The 20,964-nt window shown below is 41.4% G+C and overlaps 1 protein-coding gene across 1 annotated transcript in view; it reads left to right on the top strand.

Annotated features, from left to right (window-relative positions):
• LOC142049379 (tubulin-specific chaperone A) overlaps positions 1 to 19,573 on the top strand; it is a 47,882-nt gene extending 28,309 nt beyond the window's left edge. Inside the window, exons 2-4 of the mRNA XM_075077045.1 lie at positions 2,833 to 2,938; positions 17,934 to 18,020; positions 19,346 to 19,573. Coding sequence (XP_074933146.1) covers positions 2,833 to 2,938; positions 17,934 to 18,020; positions 19,346 to 19,426 — 274 coding nt within the window. The 3' untranslated portion in view covers positions 19,427 to 19,573. The remainder of the gene's footprint in view (positions 1 to 2,832; positions 2,939 to 17,933; positions 18,021 to 19,345) is intronic.
• Positions 19,574 to 20,964: the final 1,391 nt, after the last annotated feature.

Genomic DNA, 20,964 nt, shown 5'->3' with positions numbered 1-20,964 from the left:
CACTACTTAGCAACACTTAGATGCTACTTACCAACAGCCAAAACATCACTGTGCCATCAGCACTATACCAGCTACAGTGAAGAAAATTAACTCTATCCCAGCCAAAACCAGCACAGGCCACAAATCCTTCAGAGGTATACCTGCTGTGGCACATACATAACTAAGGCCACAGCTGCTTTGAGATATACCTGCTCTGCCATGGGCTTATACACAGCCACAGACACTTTGGGGTGTCCTGCTCCCACAGTCCCTTTGACTGAAGTTCACACTGGAGTTCCAGCCTGTCCAGTACAGCAGCACAGAAATAGCAGCAATACTTTGGGCATCCACCAGCCCAGGCACCTGACCATTGCTGTTATCAGAATGTTCCGAGGCACAGCAGATTAAGATGATAAGCAGTACAGCAAGCAGTGAAAGCAAAAAGAAGCTACTAAAGAGCACTAGACTCTTAACACACAGTAAGGCAGGCAAGCCCCATGGCAAGCACAGAAGCCAGCTGATTAATAGCCTAACAGCAATAACAGCTATAAATTCCATCTAGCACATTCCAATCAATTCTGTTGTTATCTCAAACCCTCCGAGCCCCATGCTGGGTGCCAAAAAGGGCTGTCGTGTTTTAGCCCCAGTCAGCAACCAAGCACCACACAGCTGCTCGCTCACTCCCCCCTGGTGGGACGGGGGAGAGAATCGGAAGAGTAAAAGTGAGGCAACTCATGGGTTGAAATAAAGGCAGTTTAATAGGTAAAGCAAAAGCTGTATACACAAGCAAAGAAACCCAAGGAATTCATTCACTACTTCCCATGGGCAGGCAGGTGTTCAGCCATCTCCAGGAAAACAGGGCTCCATCACGCGTAACGGTTACTTGGGAAGACAAACACCATCACTCCAATCGTTCCCCCCTTCCTTCTTCCCCCAGCTGTATATACTGAGCATGATGTCATATAGTATGGAATATCCCTTTGGTCGGTTGGGGTCAGCTGTCCTGGCTGTGTCCCCTCCCAGCTTCTTGTGCACCTGGCAGAGCATGGGAAGCTGAAAACGTCCTTGACTAGTGTGAGCACTACTTAGCAACAACTAAAACATCTCCACAATATTAACAGTATTTTTAGCATAAATCCAAAACATAGCCCCATACTAGCTACTGCGAAGAAATTTAACTCTATCCCAGCTGAAACCAGGACAATTACTCTTGAATCTACGCTTCTTAGCAAAAAGCATCCTGCTCCCAAATATGGGTACATTATTAGGATTAAAAGATGTATTCTTTTCCCTTTGAAAAATAAGGCCATAAAGAAAATTGCTATAATGTAAATTATAGAACTTTTACTTTTGTCTATAACTCCCAAACCAGCATCAAGGTAAATGGAGAAAATACTCTAGGGAACACAAGATTATGAGGCTACTGTGTGTCATGGTTTATAGCTGGGATAGAGTTAATTTTCTTCACTCTAGCTGGTATAGTGCTGTGCTTTGAAATTAGCATGGAAAAAAAAAAAAACCCTGTTGAGATAACACACAGATGTTTAGGCTGTTGCTGGGTAGCGCTTATACTAGTCAAGGACATGTCTAGCCTCCCATGCTCTGCTGGGTGCACAAGAAGCTGGGAGGGGAGGGGGCACAGCTAAGAGAGGGGATTCAAACTGACCAAAGGGATATTCCATATCATGTAACGTCATGCCCAGTATGTTACCTGGGAGGGGCTGGCCGGGGGAGGGAGGGAGCAATCGCGGCTCAGGGACGTGCAGCGTCGGTCGGCGGGTGGTGAGCGGTTGTATCGTTTGTGTTTCCGTGTTTTTTTTTTCCTGTTTTCCCTTTCCGTTCCTTTTCCCTTTTATTATATTAACATTATTGGCATTATTATCATAATCATTTATCATTATCATTTTATTGTAATCATCAAACTGTGCTTATCTCAACCCACAAGTTCTTTTGCTCGTCCGATTCTCTTCCCCATCCCACAGGGGTGGGGGGGGTGAGTGAGCGGCTGCGTGGTGTTCAGTTGCCAGCTGAGGCTGAACCACGACACTGTGTTATTTAGGAATTTTCCTTTCCATTATTTTGTACAAAAACTAGTATGGGAAATATTGCATTTAATGGCATAACATGGAGTTGTGATCAGGAAAAAGACAAAACAAACCAACCATTTTGGGATCATAGTTTGTAAACTTGAAAGTGCTTTTTCTTCTCATTTGCACATGATAGCTTTTTTCCAGAGTTACTACTAAGAATGTCCATCATTTTTTGGTGCAGTGGTGTTATTTAGTAGCGAACTACAAGGAAAGGCCACATGACTAGAACAGCCAATATAGGTCACTCACAAAACTATCAGAGTCTGGATGGTGATGAGAAAGTCTGGCAAATGCTGATCTAAAAGTTGGTAAGAATGTTGCCTTTGCAGACATCTTAATATCTAATTTTTTTTGGCTACCTATGATGTTAGGACTTTTTTGAGATAGAGAGATAGCTTTCTCCTCTGTACTACTGTATTTATTAGCAGTCATCCAGATCTACAAGGCAGCTTCTTATCTGTTTCTATTATGTATTTGAAATGAAGTACCAGTATATAGCTTTTTTTGGGATATTCTATATGGATAAGCCCACACAGAATCTTTTAAAATATTTTTAATTTAAATTATTCTTATAAGAATTATTATAGCTAAATTCAGCATTTCCTAGATGAAGTTTTTTGCAGTGGTTAAGAGCCCTTTTTTCATAAAACTGTGTATTATTTTATAGGGCTGCAGCTTTCAGGTTTGTTGTTTTTTGTTTTCAACGGTGTAACTTTTTACCATAATAGAACCAGATTAACACATTCACTTGGTTTAATTGCAGATTGGCAAAAGAAAAAGTTATGTATGAAAAAGAAGCAAAACAGCAAGAGGAAAAGATTGAAAAAATGAAAGCTGAAGCATGTGATGATTATGGAATTAAGAAGCAGGTAAACTATCCTAAAACTTGTTTTATAAAATCCTTCTTTGCTCTGATTTAATCATATTCATCCATAAATAAAAGAATCTCCTGTACCTTTTTCCAGACTCCCATTATATAAGTACTAGACTAAAATCCTATCAATTACAAAAGTCATAATATGCATTTGTAGAAACTTCCTTTCCTCCAGAACTGTTAAATTATAAGGAGACTGGGTATGGATTGTTTAACACTTGGTATCAGGATAGCTATCACTCACTAACAATGGGTATAGTTTAGAGTCACTATTACAATATGATTAAATTTTTCTTGGACGGTTCCCCATAAAGGACAGTTGTTGCAAACACTTGGTACATGCCTTGTTGGAAAGAGGAGTGTCAAGTTTCCTTGTCACTGAGAGAAGGCTTGGGTTTGGGAGATTCATTTATATTCTTTACAGAAGTGTGGCATGTCTGTGTTTAACTGTGAACTTTATTTTCTTTCAGCTAAATGTTATCTTTTAACTATGTTTTCCCAAGCATTTCCCAGATGTTTTCTCTTAAATCTTTACAGAAACTGAAACTGTAAAATAAAATTATTTTCACTTGTTTCAGTGGTCTGGTGACTTCATGTTACAGAACCTACTGTTCTCTCATCTTCATTTTCAAACAATGGAAGAATAGGTTAAAAAACACGCAATATAAAAATAAATTAAAAAAAGCTAGAAGACAGCCATTTTAGAACAAACTAAACCAACTTTTTTAATAAGTTCAGATTTCAGTTCATGCATGCATGTCCTACCTTGCTTTCATTATGCCATGAAAAAGAAATACAAATAAAGAATTTGTATACAAATAAAGAATTGTATTTATAGAGCTAGAGCTGTCTTCTGCCTCACCACAGACTGAGACTCTGAGATCCTACAGAAATAGTATTTCTGAAGATCTGCTGGTACTAACAAGAACTAATGAAAGCAATTCGTGTTTTTAGTGTACCCACTCATCAGATTCTTTGACGGCACTGTGGTATTTCCACAGTGACCAGGCAGGATATCAAAGTCAAAAACAGCAGAAGCTGGGAATTTTTGCTGTGAAATGAAATGTTATACACTTCTTGTGGTTTAGCCGGCAACTCAGCCTCACACAGCCACTCACTCCCTCCCCCAACAGTGGGACTGGGGAGAGAATCAGACCAGTAAAGCTCGTGGGTTGAGATAAGAACAGTTTAATAATTAAAACAACAACAACGCAATGGAAAGGAAAACAATGAGAGGCGTGAAACCATGGGCAGGTGGGGGAGGGGAATTAATCGCCAAAACAAACAGCACATCTCACAGCCACAATTACCCCTGCCCCACACAGCAACCGCCCCCAATAATATACTGGTCATGGCATCACATGCTATGGAATGAACATGCCATTGGCCAGTCGGGATCAGCTGCCCCGGCCATGGCCCCGCCCCTCCCAGCCTCCTGTCGACAGGGCAGAGCACAGAAACCTGGAAAGGTCCCTGACCACCACAAGCACCACAGTGAAGAGAATTAACCCCTTCTCAGCTAAAACCAGCACATTCTCCACCCCTTATTCCATACCATTTACACCATGCCCAGGTCCCATACCATCCAATAAAACCTTACCAACCACCACCCCTCCCCTTCCCATCCTTTAACATAATACACAGACATCATTCCCTTAGTCTATGGACCTTCCCTGTAAAATGTCCATTAAAATGTCCATTGACTTCACCCAGTCCATGACTCTGGGCTCCAGCTGTCCTACCAGTCTTTCAGGGTGGGAGAGATGCTGTCTGTGGCATTGGGTTGCTGCATACCAAGTCAGTCATCATTCCATTACTGCTGCACTTTGCTTGTTTCATCAAAGTCCATCCTCCATGGATTGGGAGGCTTGTACTCTGATATCATTGACACACCATACAGATGACACACAATATTATATAGCAGTTCTCATTGTGCCATTCAGTTCATTGACTGTTTTTGCCCAAAATCAAATCCCCTTGAGGCACACATTGGACTTCTCCATCCTCCCGCATCACCCACCAAGTGCACCCAGGTCCTCGAGCAAAAGCAATCCCACGAATGGGTTTGCCTTTGCCGGAGGCAGGAAGAACCCAGACTGTTCTGCCCAGCATACTTTTTGTGTGCACTACAGGGACTCTATCCCCTTCCACAGTATGTAGCATTACTGACTGGGCAGGGCCAGCTCAGTTGGCAGAGCCCCTCGTGTTGACTAACCATGTGGCTTTTACTAAATGTGTATCCCAGTGCTTGAATGTTCCACCCCCCCATTGCTCTCAGTGTAGATTTTAACAGTCCATTGTACCGTTCAATTTTCCCAGAGGCTGGTGCGTGATAGGGGATGTGATACACCCACTCAATGCCGTGCTCTTTGGCCTAGGTGTCTATAAGGTTATTTCGGAAACAAGTCCCATTCTCTGACTCAATTCTCTCTGGGGTACCATGTCGCCACAGGACTTGTTTTTCGAGACCCAGGACAGCGTTCCGGGCAGTGGCGTGGGGGATGGGATGTTTCCAGCCAGCCGGCCGTTGTTGTAAAGAAGGAAGGAAGGAAGGAAGGAAGGAAGGAAGGAAGGAAGGAAATGGAAGGAAGTAAATGTAAAGAAGGAAGGAAGGAAGGAAGGAAGGAAATGTGAAGAAGGAAGGAAGGAAATGTGAAGAAGGAAGGAAGGAAATGTGAAGAAGGAAGGAAGGAAATGTAAGGAAGTAAATGTAAAGAAGGAAGGAAGGAAGGAAGGAAGGAAGGAAATGTAAAGAAGGAAGGAAGGAAGGAAGGAAGGAAGGAAATGTAAAGAAGGAAGGAAGGAAGGAAGGAAGGAAGGAAGGAAGGAAGGAAGGAAGGAAGGAAGGAAGGAAGGAAGGAAGGAAGGAAGGAAGGAAGGAAGGAAGGAAGGAAGGAAGGAAATGTAAAGAAGGAAATGTAAAGAAGGAAATGTAAAGAAGGAAATGTAAAGAAGGAAATGTAAAGAAGGAAATGTAAAGAAGGAAGGAAGGAAGGAAGGAAGGAAAGGTAAAGAAGGAAGGAAGGAAGGAAGGAAAGGTAAAGAAGGAAGGAAGGAAGGAAGGAAGGAAGGAAGGAAGGAAGGAAGGAAGGAAGGAAGGAAGGAAGGAAGGAAGGAAGGAAGGAAGGAAGGAAGGAAGGAAGGAAGGAAGGAAGGAAGGAAGGAAGGAAAGAAAAGTAAAGAAGGAATGAAGGAAGGAAGGAAGGAAGGAAAGAAAAGTAAAGAAGGAAGGAAGGAAGGAAGGAAGGAAAAGTAAAGAAGGAAGGAAAAGTAAAGAAGGAAGGAAGGAAGGAAGGAAAAGGAAGGAAGGAAGGAAGGAAAAGGAAGGAAGGAAGGAAAAGGAAGGAAGGAAGGAAGGAAGGAAGGAAGGAAGGAAGGAAGGAAGGAAGGAAGGAAGGAAGGAAGGAAGGAAGGAAGGAAGGAAGGAAGGAAGGAAGGAAGATCATTGTAAGCACATGGCGCTTGCCTTGGCGGGTCTGTGGGAGTGTGATACAGTCAATTTGCTAGGCCTCCCCGTATTTATATTTCAGCCAACGTCCCCCATACCAGAGGTTTACCCGCTTCGCCTGCTTGATTGCAGCACATGTGTCACATTCGTGGATAACCTGTGCAATAATATCCATGGTCAAGTCCACCCCTTGATCACGAGCCCACCTGTATGTTGCATCTCTCCCTTGATGGCCTGAGGTGTCATGGGCCCACCGAGCTAGAAATAGTTCACCCTTATGATGCCAGTCTAGATCCACCTCAGCCACATCGATCTTGGCAGCCTGATCCATCTGCTGGTTGTTTCGATGTTCTTCAGTGGCCCGACTCTTGGAGACGTGAGCATCCACATGACACACCTTTACAACCAGGTTCTCTACCCGGGCAGCAATATCATGCCACAATGTGGCAGCCCAGATGGGTTTGCCTCTGCACTGCCAGTTGCTCTGCTTCCATTGCTGTAGCCGCCCCTACAGGGCATTTGCCACCATCCAGGAGTCAGTATAAAGATAGACCACTGGCCACTTTTCCCATTCAACAATGTCTATGCCCAACTTGACGGCCTTTACTTCTGCTTTTCATCTTCTGACAGTTTGTTTTACAGGTGGGCTTCTTCAGCACATGTCACCTCCTCCTCTGGTGATAATCTTTGCCTTCTGGCCAGTCCATAATCACTTCCAAGATTCCTGGGCGACTGGGGTTTCCTACTCGAGCCCGCTGGGTGATCAGTGCAACCCATTTACTCCACGTAGCATCAGTTGCATGGTGTGTAGAGGGGACGTTTCCTTTGAACATCCAGCCCAGCACTGCCAGTCAGGGTGCCAGGAGCAACTGTGCTTCAGTACCAACCACTTCTGAAGCAGCTTGAACCCCTTCATATGCTGCCAATATCTCTTTTTCAGTTGGAGTATAGCGGGCTTCGCACCCTCTGTATCCCTGACTCCAAAACCCTAGGGGTCAACCTTGGGTCTCCCCATGTGCTTTCTGCCAGAGGCTCCAGGTAGGGCCATTTTCCCCGGCTGGAGTGCACAGCACATTTTTTACATCTTGCACTGCCTGGACTGGTGTAAGAGCTACTGCACTTACTATCTCCTGTTTAATCTGTTCAAAGGCTTGTTGCTCATAGCCCCATTTGAAATAGTTTTTCTTCCGGGTCACTTGATAGAGAGGGCTCACGATCAGACTGTAATTTGGAATATGCATTCTCCAAAAACCCACAATGCCCAAGAAAGCTTGTGTTTCCTTTTTGCTATTTGGTGGAGACATGGCTGCCATTTTGTTGATCACATCCATTGGGATCTGACAACGGCCATCTTGCCATTTGATTCCTATGAAATGGATCTCTTGTGCGGGTCCCTTCACCTTACTTTGTTTTATGGCAAAACTGGCCTTTCAGAAGGATTTGGACTATTTTCTCTGCTTTCTCAAAAACTTATTCTGCTGTGTTGCCCCACACAATGATGTAATCTATGTACTGAAGGCATTCTGGAGCTTTTCCCTGTTCCAGTACAGTCTGAAACAGTCCATGGCAAATGGTAGGGCTGTGTTTCCACCCCTGGGGCAGTCGATTCCAGGTGTAGTGGACACCCCTTCAAGTAAAAGCAAACTGTGGCCTGCACTCTGCTGCCAGAGGGATTGAGAAGAATACATTAGTGATATCAGTTGTGGCATACCACTTGGCTGCCTTTGACTGCAGTTCGTATTGAAGTTCTAGCATGTCTGGCACAGCAGCACCCAATGGTGGAGTGACTTCATTCAGGCCACGATAGTCTACTGTTAGCCTCCACTCTCCGTTACACTTCCGCACTGGCCATATGGGACTGTTAAAGGGTGAGTGGGTCTTACTGATGACTCCTTTGCTCTCCAGTAAACAAATGAGCTCATGGATGGGAATCAGGGAGTCTCGGTTGGTGCGATATTGCCGCCGGTACATTGTTGTGGTGGCGATTGGCACCTGTCGTTCTTTGACCTTCAGCAACCCCACAACAGAAGGGTCCTTCGAGAGGCCAGGCAAGGTAGACAGATGTTTCATTTCCTCCGTCTCCAAGGCAGCTACACCAAAAGCCCACCTGTACCCTTTTGGGTCCTTGAAATATCCTCTCCTGAGGTAGTCTATGCCAAGGATGCACAGAGCCTCTGGGCCAGTCACAATGGGGTGCTTTTGCCACTCATTCCTGGTTAGGCTCACGTCATCCTCCAATACAGTTAGCTCATGGGATCCCCCTGTCACTCCAGCAATGCTAATGGGTTCTGCCCCTATATACTTTGATGGCATTAAGGTGCACTGTGCGCCGGTGTCCACTAAAGCTTTATACTCCTGTGGGTTGGACGTGCCAGGCCATCGGATCCACACAGTCCAGTAAGCCCGGTTATCCCTTTCCTCTACCTGGCTGGAGGCAGGGCCCCTCTAGTCCTGATCATGGCAGTCACAACTCACTTCCTGTAAATGTGCATCAAAAGTCTCTCTATTAAGCTCAGAAATAAAATCTGCGCTTCTACTCCTCTGTCTGGGGACCAGCTCACTGGAAATTCGAGCAGCAGCTTTCCTGGAAGAACCTCCCTGAGTGATTGTTCTTCCTTGCAACTCACGTACTCGTGCCTCTAGGGTCGAAGTAGGCTTTCCATCCCACCTCATCATGTCCTCTCCATGGTCACGCAGGCAGAACCATAGGTTGGCCCATGGTGTGTATCCTCTCCTTTGAGCCAAAGGATGCTCATTCCTAACAGCTGAGACACTACTCCATACAGGTGGGGAGCAGGACATACCTTCTTTGAGTTTCTTTACCTCTCAGGATAGTTTCTCCACAGCAGAGACTAGCGAGGAAGAGATATTTGCTTCATAATCCCAGAGTTTATCAATCACCTCCACCACCTCTGGTGCCTCATCCTCTCTCCAGGACATTACTGCCAATGCGTTTGCATATGAGGATGGTGCGCTCCATACGTACTTCTTCCACATGGTGTCATGTGCACTCAGCTTCATCTGGATCTTTGGATGACTGTTGATCCTCCAGGTCACCATAAATCACCTCAAGCACAGCTAATTCCCTTAGATACTGGATGCCTTTCTCAATGGGTGTTCATTATCCTAGGCAATAATGTAACATTTTTGAAGGAATACCTTTCCCTTACTCCAGACAGGAGTCACCTCCAGAGGCTGAGGGTTTGTGTCCCTTTTCCAATTTCTTTATCAATGCCCACCTCCCCAGAAAGGGATCCCAGTTGTTTGGCCTCTTTTCCCTCTAATTCCAGACTACTGGCCCCCTTATCCCAGCATCGGAGGAGCCAGGTGGCAATTTGCTTCCCTAGACGAGAGCTGAAATCTTTTCGCATATCTCGCAACTTGCTTAAGGACAGGGATCGGGTGGTCTATATTTCATTTATGACTTCTTCCTCCTCCTCTCCTTGTGATGGTCCAGCTTCTTCATTATCCCGTTCTAAACGAGCTGACTTCTGCTTCCAAGAGTTGTTCTTGTGTATGGGGGCAACTGATACTGGCATGGGTTGATTCTCTGAGTCAGCTCCAGTACCTGTCATGGGGGTTCGAGTGGCCACAGTGCCTGTCATCGGGGCTGGAGTGACCACAGTGCCCGTGACTTTGCCTTTTAATCCAGAGACCACCTCTTCCCCTTGGGGGCACTGAATACTGTCGAGCAGGGCTCAGTACGCATGGGCCAGGCCCCAGCACGTTGCAGTTTTCTGTGTCTCTCTGGAGTTCCCAGGGTAACAACATACTTTCTCCAAATATTCTACTAGTTTTTCAGGATTCTGCACTTGTTCGGGGGTGAAACTCCAAAACACTGGGGGTGCCCACTGCCCTAGGTATTTGCCCATGCTGTCCCACATGCCCTGCCACTCGTAACTATCAACCCCCACACCAGTAAACAAAAACCAAATTAAAACAACACCCCACCCCCCCCAACCAAAAACCCCAAACCGAAAAAGCACACTGTTTTTTCATCTGCAAAAGGCAGGTGAGAATTTTGGAATTTAGGGGGAACCTTATAACAATTTATTAGCAGAAAAAACCCCGTAATATATTAAGAGCAGTATTTGGGGGAAAATACTATGAAAGAAAATATTTTCATAAATTTTATATCTCAAAATCACACTATCTTCAACCACGAGACTGTTAGGAAAAAGGGTTAAGTATTTTAATAAAATACTAAATTGAAAACAATTTTAGTAATAAGTGAACTATTTTATACAAAACAGATTCGCACAAATTAGAAAAAAATTATTAAAAGACTTTTGATGTATTCTATCTGGTGTAAATTCTGCATATAGTTTCTGTAGAGGGTCATGAAGACCCCTGACTGGTAGCAGCAAATAATGAAGTTGTTACCTCCATGTTGGTGGGTTTTTTTGGGTTTTTTGTAATGAAGCCTTAGTTTCCACACAGTTGTAATGGTTCTTGATATATGAAGACTTTACACTGTGCTTCACGATACTTTATCTGTAATAGAAACTTTTCACTGTATTTGCTCATGAATGCAGACTAATGGTAGGAACCAGTAGTTTTCTGTATTTCTGTAGTTGTTGATTTGTCCTGTACATAAATAACATCCTTTCCCATCTCATGCTTTTATCTTGATACTTGTGAGTATGAGAAGAGCCTGAGGTATCTACTCCTTATTTCCTCTCAGTGGGATTGTAGATCTACTCTGGAGTTTTTGTTAACTGTCAGCATTTTTACTGATAAATGATAATTTTTATATTTTTTAAATAGTTATCCTACAGTTCCAAATGATTTCTTGTGTAATGTCATTTCCAGATGAATTAAAAATCCAATGGACTTAACATAGAATTTAATATCTGCATGCCAAAGAGTACATACAGTCTTGCTAATACACAGTTTTTCTCCAATTAGTAGTGAAAACAGCAATATTTCTCTTGCTTTGTTGAGTGAGAGGTAGAATATTTCCTGAAACAGCTAAAAAGAAATACATTTGAAAACAATTTATATTGTTTTGGAAAATTATTTCTGAATATGAGAATGAGCTGCTAACCTTGTTACTGGAAGAGTTCTAGCTGAAAGGAACATTGTAATGTTCTGTAACTTTTTCATTTCTAAATGCCTATTTAGCATCAAAGAAATACTCCAGTTAGCTCAGTTGGCTTTTTAATTTTAATTTTACTTCAGTTATTCAAATTTACTCTTTCCACCCCCCACCCTATTGGTTCAGTGTCAATCTTCTCACCAATCAAGTACGGTAAGATTAGGTGAAGCATACGGTTTCACTGCAGTCTGATTATTTTCATAAGTTTTTTTTTCTAAGAATATATGATCTTTGCTCAATAATATGAACTCTGTAACTCTAGCTGCTTAGGTAAAGAGGCAGTGGAAATACTAATGAAGGGTCTAATGCTCCCCCTTATGTATTTAGACAGTATCCTTAACAAGCACAATGTGCTTCCTTAAAAGCTAGCAACTTGGATTTCTCTGTACTAAATACAGAATAATATTCATAACATACAGGTGATAATAAAAATGTTTTCAAACTGTGGTTTTATTGCCTAATGTGCTTTCTGAAAGAGACCAAATGATGAAAAAAATCATTACTGTGATCTTCCTTTTTCCCTTCTGTTTTCCAGAGGCTATTTTCCTTTTTATCTAGGCAGGTGTAAATACCTTTTGAATTCCAGATTTTTATACTGAATATTAATGGTACTTGTGCAATATTTGGAATAAGTTAGTATGGCAACAGTCCTATGGTAGAAAAGACTTGCCACCAAGATAGGACATGATTAATTTCTTCTGTAGTTGGGCTCATTTTTCCTCTCCTCTAGAGGGAGGAAAAAAATCTGGACTTAATTTTCTGCCTTCTGTCTATCTAGGGAACTTCCCATGTCTGTTCTGCCTCCAATTTTAGCACAAATATTTCTCCGGGTATTTTGCCTCCACAAAACAGACGGGGGATTCCTCCCAAACCTTCAAGCTTAATCTAGAACACCTCCTAACCAGCCTGCTATCTTTTAGCAAAGCATGCATTCAGAATCTATATGCTATCTTAACAAACAAGAAACAACAAAAACCAACCCTCTAAACCTCTCCCCCAGGCTTAACCTCAGCAGAGAGAAAATTTGGTTATTTGTCCTAAAAAAGTTGAGCCATTCTTGTTGGGAAAGCAAGTCTGTCTTTTGTCAGTGTTTTCTTTATGCTACTCCCAAAGAAACCTCTTCATTCAGATGTTTACCACCTCTCACCTGTTTACAGGGTGAGGCTTTATATTTGCATCAACATGGATCTGTTCAGGTAGAATTTTGAGTTGTTGGGAAGAAATGTGCTGTCTGCTGATTAAATGACAACTTTCTGTAATGAATAATTCCATTATCATCCTCTAAGTTAATTTTAAAGGAGCAGCATCTGTAATTTATGATATGGAGTATTTAATTAAAAACTTTTTCAGTGGAGGACATGGAGTTTTGCTTCTGTCCTCTGAACAGTATCTCCATTTTTCAGCTTCAAGTCATGTGGTGTTCTCCCTCCATCCCCTGCTGCTGGCAATGAAGAAAACCTTACAGTTGTACACTAGTGGAAAACAGCCAGCGACAAACTGTTTTCCAAAAAGACCAAAGGAACCTGTCTGCCTTTTATGTCCTAAAGTGATCTGTTTTAAAAGAAACAGGATTGGTCTTCACCTGAGAGGGGCTGCAGAGAAAGCTTGTTTGAAATACTAAGGCATTTAGATCTAGAGGGTTTTCTTCTCCTCTAGCTTTCTTGCAACACATGGTAGTTAGTTTGTGGTTGATACATGGCCATTTCAGTGCCTGAAATGCTCAAGCACTATAGAAACAAAACAGCATTCTCCAGTTCTTTACTGCCAGCTTTTGTTTGTGGCCCTTCAGAAGTGTTTTGATCAAATGTATTTGGCAAAGAACTCACAGCAGACTGCAGCATGTTCTATATTATAATATAGATATATATTATATAGGCATTAATATATAGATACATATTATATAGATATAATATGTATCCTATATTTGTGGATAGCTCAAGCTTTCTTTTGGGCCTGCTCTGTGAAAATAAAACAAGTTGCTTCAAAAGGAGTTGAACTAATGAAACTTGGTTTCCTACAGGGGTTTTTTTGGGGGGTGGGGTGTGTCCCCTCTGTATTCCTCTTAATGCTGTATCTCCTGTGATCTTCTGCCTTCCATATACCCAGCTTTCTCCTACATCACCTATGCTGTCCTACTCCATGTGTCCCCTTGCCACCATCCTGGCACAGCACCTTGTGCCTATATATTACTTGATTACCAGGGAGGTGAGAAGTGATACCATGCTGTGGATTTAAGTTACAAATATGTTGATTAGCCAACCAGTAGCCTGAGCATCACTGTTTACTTTGTGCTATGAGTCTTTCCCTTAGTAGGATTATTAATTTTGGAACTATTGGTGTTCATGATGCTTAGAGATGACCTTTTTATTTTTGGGGCCTCTGTCGTGGGGGTTTGAGTGGCCGCAGTGCTTCTCATTTTCCTTGTCCTTGTCTTTTTAGATCCAGAGACATTCTCTTCCCCTTGGGGGTACTGAATAGTGTTAAACAGGGCTTGATAGGTGTGGGCCAGGCCCCAGCACTTTGAAGTGATTTGTATCTCTCTGGAGTTCCCAGGGTGACAACATACTTTCTCCAAATACTCTACTAGTTTGTCGGGATTCTGCACTTGTTCGGGGGTGAAACTCCAAAATACTGGGGGTGCCCACTGCCCTAGGTATTTGCCCATGCTATCCCACATGCCCTGCCACTCGTAACTATCAAGCCTCGGGGCAGATTTCTGGGTGATATTCTTAAGTTGCTTAGTCAAAACCAAAACAACATGCCCAAAAACTAACAATAAGTATACCTCAACCACCCAAGGATGTTCAAGACACAAAAAGGTTGTTGCAATAAAGGCAGAGACATCATAGAACAAAGTTGCAAAGATACCATTCTGTATTTCCTCCATATAAAATCTCTCAGAGGAGGAGGTATAATTGCTAATTGCCTCAACAAGGTGGTATCCGAAGTACAGTAACAGTTTCAGCAAAAACCCCAAATACCAGATGAAGCTGAAAATGAGTGTTTGCATAACAAATCTTGTAGGCAAAATATTACTAATCACAGCAGAGCGCAGCAGACTAAAGAAACCAACACCAATCTTTACCACCAACTGCAAAAAGGACAACATGGTGCTGTGACCAGCAGCTGTTATTATCTCCAACCCTTGAGCCCCACGTTGGGCGCCAAAAAGACTGTTGTGGTTTAGCCGGCAACTGAGCCCCACAGTTGCTCGCTCACTCCCCCACCGGTAGATGGGGGATAGAATCAAACGGGTAATGCTCGTGGGTTGGGATAAGAACAGTTTAATAATTAAAATTTAAAAAAAACAACAACAAAAATGCAATGGAAAGGATAAGAATGAGAGGCGTGAAACCCGGGGGGGAAGGGAGGGGGAAGGGGAATGAACTGCCGAAACAAACCACACACAACGCAGCAGCTCACTGCCCGCCTACGTGACACTGCGCCACTCCCGAGCTGCAAACTGCCCCTCCTTAATATACTGGTCATGGTGTCACATGGTATGGAATGAACATGCCAATGGCCATTTGGGGTCAGCCGTCCCCACCATGGCCCTGCCCCTCCCAGCCCCCGCCACGTGGCAGATTGGGGTAAACTGAAAAGGTAGCTGACCCCCCACAGTGAGAAGAATTAACCCCTTCTCAGCCAAAACCAGCACAACAAGAAATTCAATTTGCTTCTCTCTGTACATACTTTTGTGCTTTATTGCTTTTATCTTAATACATTATTTAGATGCAGTTCAGTTACTCCAGTTTTTTAAATACTTATATTTGGCATTGTAATTCACAGAAGCCTTGCAGATATTTATGGGTTTTGCAAAGTTAGATCAGTTTCATGCAATAACTTCCTCTGTGACTGGCTTATAATTTAAACTCCTTAGAATTTAGTCAGAAAGTTTCTAGAATGTGTTGGGGGAGGGCTGCTGTTTCAATTTTGATAGAATTTGGAGAGCAAATGCTTTTTAAAAATTCCAGTCCTAAAGCTTAGCTAATTATTTGAGCTTTTGACTTTGCTTTATTATATACATTTGTAACAGTAAATGGTCCATCTGGGATTATCTTGAAAAAAGTGTTTTATGTAGAAGCTATCAAAGTTTGCATAGATAGTTCAGTAATCAACTAATAATCTTGGTTCCACAAAATTCCTGTTCCAATCTCCAACCATTTGCACCCACTAAATTACAGGATTCCTCTTCCTTCTGTTTTTTGTTATTGCGTAACTGCAGGCAAATGTAAATAAAACTCAGGTACCCCTTTGGATCTCAGTCAAATTCTGTTTTGAACAGTGGTTAGGGTAGTTTTGTTCTTTTCTTACAGCAGCCAGGACTACAGCTTATATGCCTTCCCAGATCACTTACTGAGTGGCATATATCAAATAAGTTACTACATTCCATATCACCCACCAGCTTTACAACACACAACTATTTAGCAATACTGGCCCAAGGAAGTAATTATTGGATATTCTCACTCCTGTAGGTATTCTTTGTAGAACAAAGTTGTACATAAAGCAGAAGGCATCAGAGAATGGTTTGGGTTGGAAGGGACCTTTAGAGGTCATCCAGTCCAACCCCCCTGCAGTGAGCAGGGACATCTTCAACTAGACCACATTGCTCAGAGCCCCATCCAACCTGACCCTGAATGTTTCCAGGGATGGGGTCTCCACAACCTCTCTGGGTAACCTGTTCCACTGTTTCACCACCCTCATAGTAAAAAAATTCTTGCTTACGTCTAGTCTGAATTTACCCTCTTTTAGTTTAAAACCACTACCCCTTGTCCTGTCACAACAGGCTTTGCTAAAAAGAGTGTCCCCATCTTTCTAATAGACCTCCTTTAAGTACCGAAAGGCCGCAATAAGGTCTCCCTGCAGCCTTCTCCTCCAGGCTGAACAACCCCAACTGTCTCAATCTGTCCTCATAGGAGAGGTGCTCTGGCCCTCGGATCATTTTTGTGGCCCTCCTCTGGACCCACTCCAACAGTTCCATGTCCTTGCTGTGTTGAGGGCTCCAGAGCTGGACGCAGTGCTCCAGCTCGGATATCACCAAAGCAGAGTAGAGGGACAGAACCTCAACCATGCTTCTTTTGATGCAGCCCAGGATACCTCATTCTATAGAAGCTACAATCTATTCCTTCACTGCTCAAAGTGTAACATTCAGACTGACTAGTCTTATTTTTAATACAGTCCAATGCTGAATGCTTAAAAGACAGTGATGAGAACTAGAACATGGGGGTACTTAATTTTTTTAAAACATTTGTCACCCATCTTTGCTTCATCAAAGTAGACAGGTTTTGCCCTAGATTCTCTGAAAGGAAATTAGAAACATAGTTTTTAAACCCCTTCTCTCAAAAACGACTTGAACTAAGAACTTAAGCATATGATACTTCAGAATTATGATAACGATGTACTACAAAAGGCCTTCCTGTATGCATAAATACATTCTTAGCCATAGCTTATATTCCCTTTTGTGATGACAGTGTTCCCTTCAGTACAGCAGCATTAATACTGAAAGAATACAACATAAGAATGACAGAATGAAGTAAGCCATTTAAAGTGAAAGCCTTGTGTTGCAGGTTATCCTGAATGCAGAAGAGGTTTCATACTTAGATAGCTAACCTATTTTCATTTCTAAATAGATTTAACATTACTGAACACACCTTTTCTTCTCAGTGGTTGGATTTCAGATCTAGAAATGTTCCATGAAATAAATGTTCCCTTATATAAATATGAAGTTTTCTACAGGAGGAGGCAGGATGTTCAGATTTGGTGGGGTGCCAGTTTAGTAATTTTGTTCAAAGTGCATGGTGAGAATAATCTTTCTCCTAAAATGAAGCACAAGGATAAGCAATAACTTTTTTATGCATAATAAGCATCAAAAATATGAGCCGCCTTGCTTTTCATTTTTATTTACCTTTCTCTTTCAGTCAGAGCTTCCTGCAGTGTGCACACAGTGATCAATAATTCAATAACATTTTTCATGCAGTAATTATCTCTATGTGGTATTATCTGAACACTCTTTTTCTTTACTACCCAAAAGACACAGGAGATATTTATATAACCAGCTGATCCCAAATTTAGATGAAGCTGCTTCACAACAGCAGGAGAAAGTTTGTTTTAAAGAGCCTTTTTAACAAATGCTGTATGGAAAGCTTACCAGACAGTACCTTTTTCTAAGGAAAAAAATTATTCTAAATACTCTTTTACACTTAATGCTTTATATTTAATTAATCACAAAGTAAATGAAAGTGTCCTGTAAATTAACTGAGTTTTAAGTAATTATGCTAAGTGTGTCTTTAACAAAAAAGCCTGTTCAGAAAATAGGTACCACTGTTCTGAAGTTCCTAGATGATGACTGGACTACTGATTTTTCAGAGTAAAGACTGTATCTTTAGAAAAATAACATTCCTATCTGGAATACATTCTCATTTCATTGGCTTCTAATTTTCACAGATTGAGATCTTACAAGAGTCACGAATGATGATTCCAGACTGCCAGCGCAGATTAGAAGTTGCACACGCAGATCTTACTCAACTACTAGTAAGTATAGCACCAAAATCCACTGATCAAGAAATGCTGCTGTTCCTTGATGAACTTGCATAAACATGGTTGTCTGTAGTGCAATTGCAGCATATTAGAACTGGATTGAAGAATTACTTTTTATAGGTCCCAAGACTAGCATCCTATAGCATACCAATTTTAGATAACCATTTTAGATAACTGTCTTTGCAGACTTGGTCTTCAGTCTATGAAAACTGTGTGTGTTAGAATATTAGAAGCTGTCTTTAAGGGAGTGCACACTCAACATACACTTAAATACTGAACTGTTAGAATACACTCTGAATTCCTGTGAGCTACATGATCAGAAAAAATAGTTCACTTTAGGTAGTCTTTCTAGATCATGTAGATGTATATAATATGCTTGTAGTGAACTGAAATAGTCAAAATACTCCGCTTACTATTTTTATTATGCTATGGACAAGAAACAAGACAGCTGAGTCCTTACTGAGTACTGCTTATATGATTTATTAGCGAGATGAGAACTAGTGCCACATTTTTAAGATGAATACCTGCAGGAATAAATAGTATCTTGTACAAATAGATTCACTGGAGGTAGTCATGCTTATTTTAAAAGCTGATTTTTCACCAATAATTCTGCTACACATGTAAATGCTACTGTGAGGCTAAAAATATGCACCGTAAATTACACCTCAGACACATTTGACAGCTAAAATGCAAATCCCTTTTCAAAGGAAAACTCAAGGTGTCTTATCCTCAGGTGGTATGCCTCTACTGTTTTCCAAAATAAATGCTCAGTACCTGGCAGGATTTAGGGTCCTTTTGTCATTCAGCTGGTTACTTGACAGTTAACTGGTCTAGATTTCAGCGGCACGCAGAAGTGACACTATTGATCTATACGCTGTGCTGTACAAACAAGGAATGTGGGGAGTTACTATTCTTAATAAGAATTTGGAAGTCTTTAAAGGTTGCTTTCTGTTCTTAGCTCACCTTCAGTGCCTAAAATCAACTGTGTAGTAGTATGTTTTTTCAACTGTCAATCTCTGCTTAGGCTTTTTCCTAATGGTACTCTTGTTCTGAGTTCTGATGTCACTGGTTTCAGTTATGCTGTCCTTGGTTTTAAATATTTATTTAACAAAATAAAGGTATGCATAGGTCAAATCTATTCACACATGACAGCCATTATCCTGGACCTTAAGCAGGATAAAAGAAATTACCTGTGCTTTGAATTATGTAAGTCTAGTGCTTTCAATAATTATATATCCCTTGTTTCATAGTTTCCTTCTTAAATTTAATCCCATGTCCATTATTTTCAAAGTACTCAAAAGTTTTGGTTTTAATTCCAGGAAAATGAAAAAGAATTGGAAGAAGCCGAAGAGTATAAAGAAGCACGTTCCATACTAGAATCAGTGAAGCTGGAAGCCTAGAAGTTTTTCAGTACTCTCTTTATATGCATTAGCACTGGGTCCATTCCACACTTTCATTTGACTATGGCTCTATTACTGTTGTTGGCTTGATAAGGTTTATGCAAACTGGCCTTTCTCAAGATGCATCAAATAAAGGATGTTCTGAAACATCTGTGTGTTCCATATTCAGGCAAAATAGAAACATTTCCAGTTCACATCAGTTACAGAAAGGAAAAAATAAAGCGTATTTAATGTAAGCATAATAGCAAATATACAGAACTTAATCTGAACAATTCAGGCTAAGAAAGTTTAGCTATGTAAGGAATGTGAGGGACCAATAAATACTTTAGAGGCACTTTATATTTGAAATAATTTCAAGCTATTATAGCATAACAATCTGTACTGAAAGAAGAGATGGAGTAAATGACCCTTCAATGTCACCCATCTTTTTTCTGTGATGCAATTTATTTGTAGTTTTATCAACTATTACTCCTTGTTTATCTTTGAGCCCAAGACAGATTTAAGAGCTGATTCCAAATATTTTTCAAATTGCCTGGGGTTGATTTGTAGAGCCCAATTCACCCAATTGCCATTGATCAAAGTTCTGTTACTTTTTCAACAAACAAAATTTAGCAGATGACTAGTATGTTGTCGGTTGGATCTTCTGGTAATGGTTCTGGACTGAATGCTTTTCCTGAAAGCACCTTAGCTTAAGTGAGCTTCTTTGAACAAAGCTTAAACCCCAGAAGCTGAAAGAGAACGAACAGGTAAAGGAACAATGCTTACTCTGACTGGAAAACCAAACATGTACAAAAACTGTGGTTCTTTCAGAATGGCTTCTCTAAACAGCAGAGAGTAAGGTCTGATGAACAAGAAAGCTTTTTACATTACTTTTTATAGTTTGAAAGTTTTTTGGCATGTTCCTTAAAGGCAACACAAAGCACAGTGTACCTTTTGTGTGGTGCTATATTGAATACTCTTATTAAATTTTTTTTGTTAATTTGCCTGAGTTTGGGTAAACTGCAGTTTCAGTACCTCTGTTTGTGTACCTTACTCTCAATGTGCTTAACATCTACTTCTCCATCACTCTTAAGCACTGCTCTGACAGATCATCAACACTGCAAGATTTCAGATTAACTGCAGAATGACCTACTTTTGAAGCGACTCCAGACCAGGATTAGACAGCGCTAAGAGATAAAACCTGTTTGTGACAACATTATGGCATCATAAGTGTATATGCATACCTTCTTACTAGCATTGAGTCCTAGGCATGTAACTGCCAGACACTGCCCTTTTCACAGGGCAAATGAACTGCTACTAGGAGGAACATCTGTCTTTGCGTATTCATTTCAGTCAGTTTCTTCTATGAGCCTTCACCAGGAACAGTGGCTGAAGCAGACCTCTGTCCTGTTTGAACCTTGTCACACTAGCTTTACTGATGCCTTTCAAAGTCTACCTAAGATTGACATGAGCTGTATTTACCCTTACATATGATGATACATGTTCATTTATCACTCAGAATTTTTCATACTGCACTCTTACCATGAATACATTTTTAT

The sequence above is a fragment of the Phalacrocorax aristotelis genome, chromosome W (genome assembly GCF_949628215.1).
Source record: "Phalacrocorax aristotelis chromosome W, bGulAri2.1, whole genome shotgun sequence".
In the NCBI taxonomy this organism is placed as follows: domain Eukaryota; kingdom Metazoa; phylum Chordata; class Aves; order Suliformes; family Phalacrocoracidae; genus Phalacrocorax; species Phalacrocorax aristotelis.
Note: the sequence above shows the minus strand (reverse complement) of the source record. Positions and strands in the feature narration are given on the sequence as shown.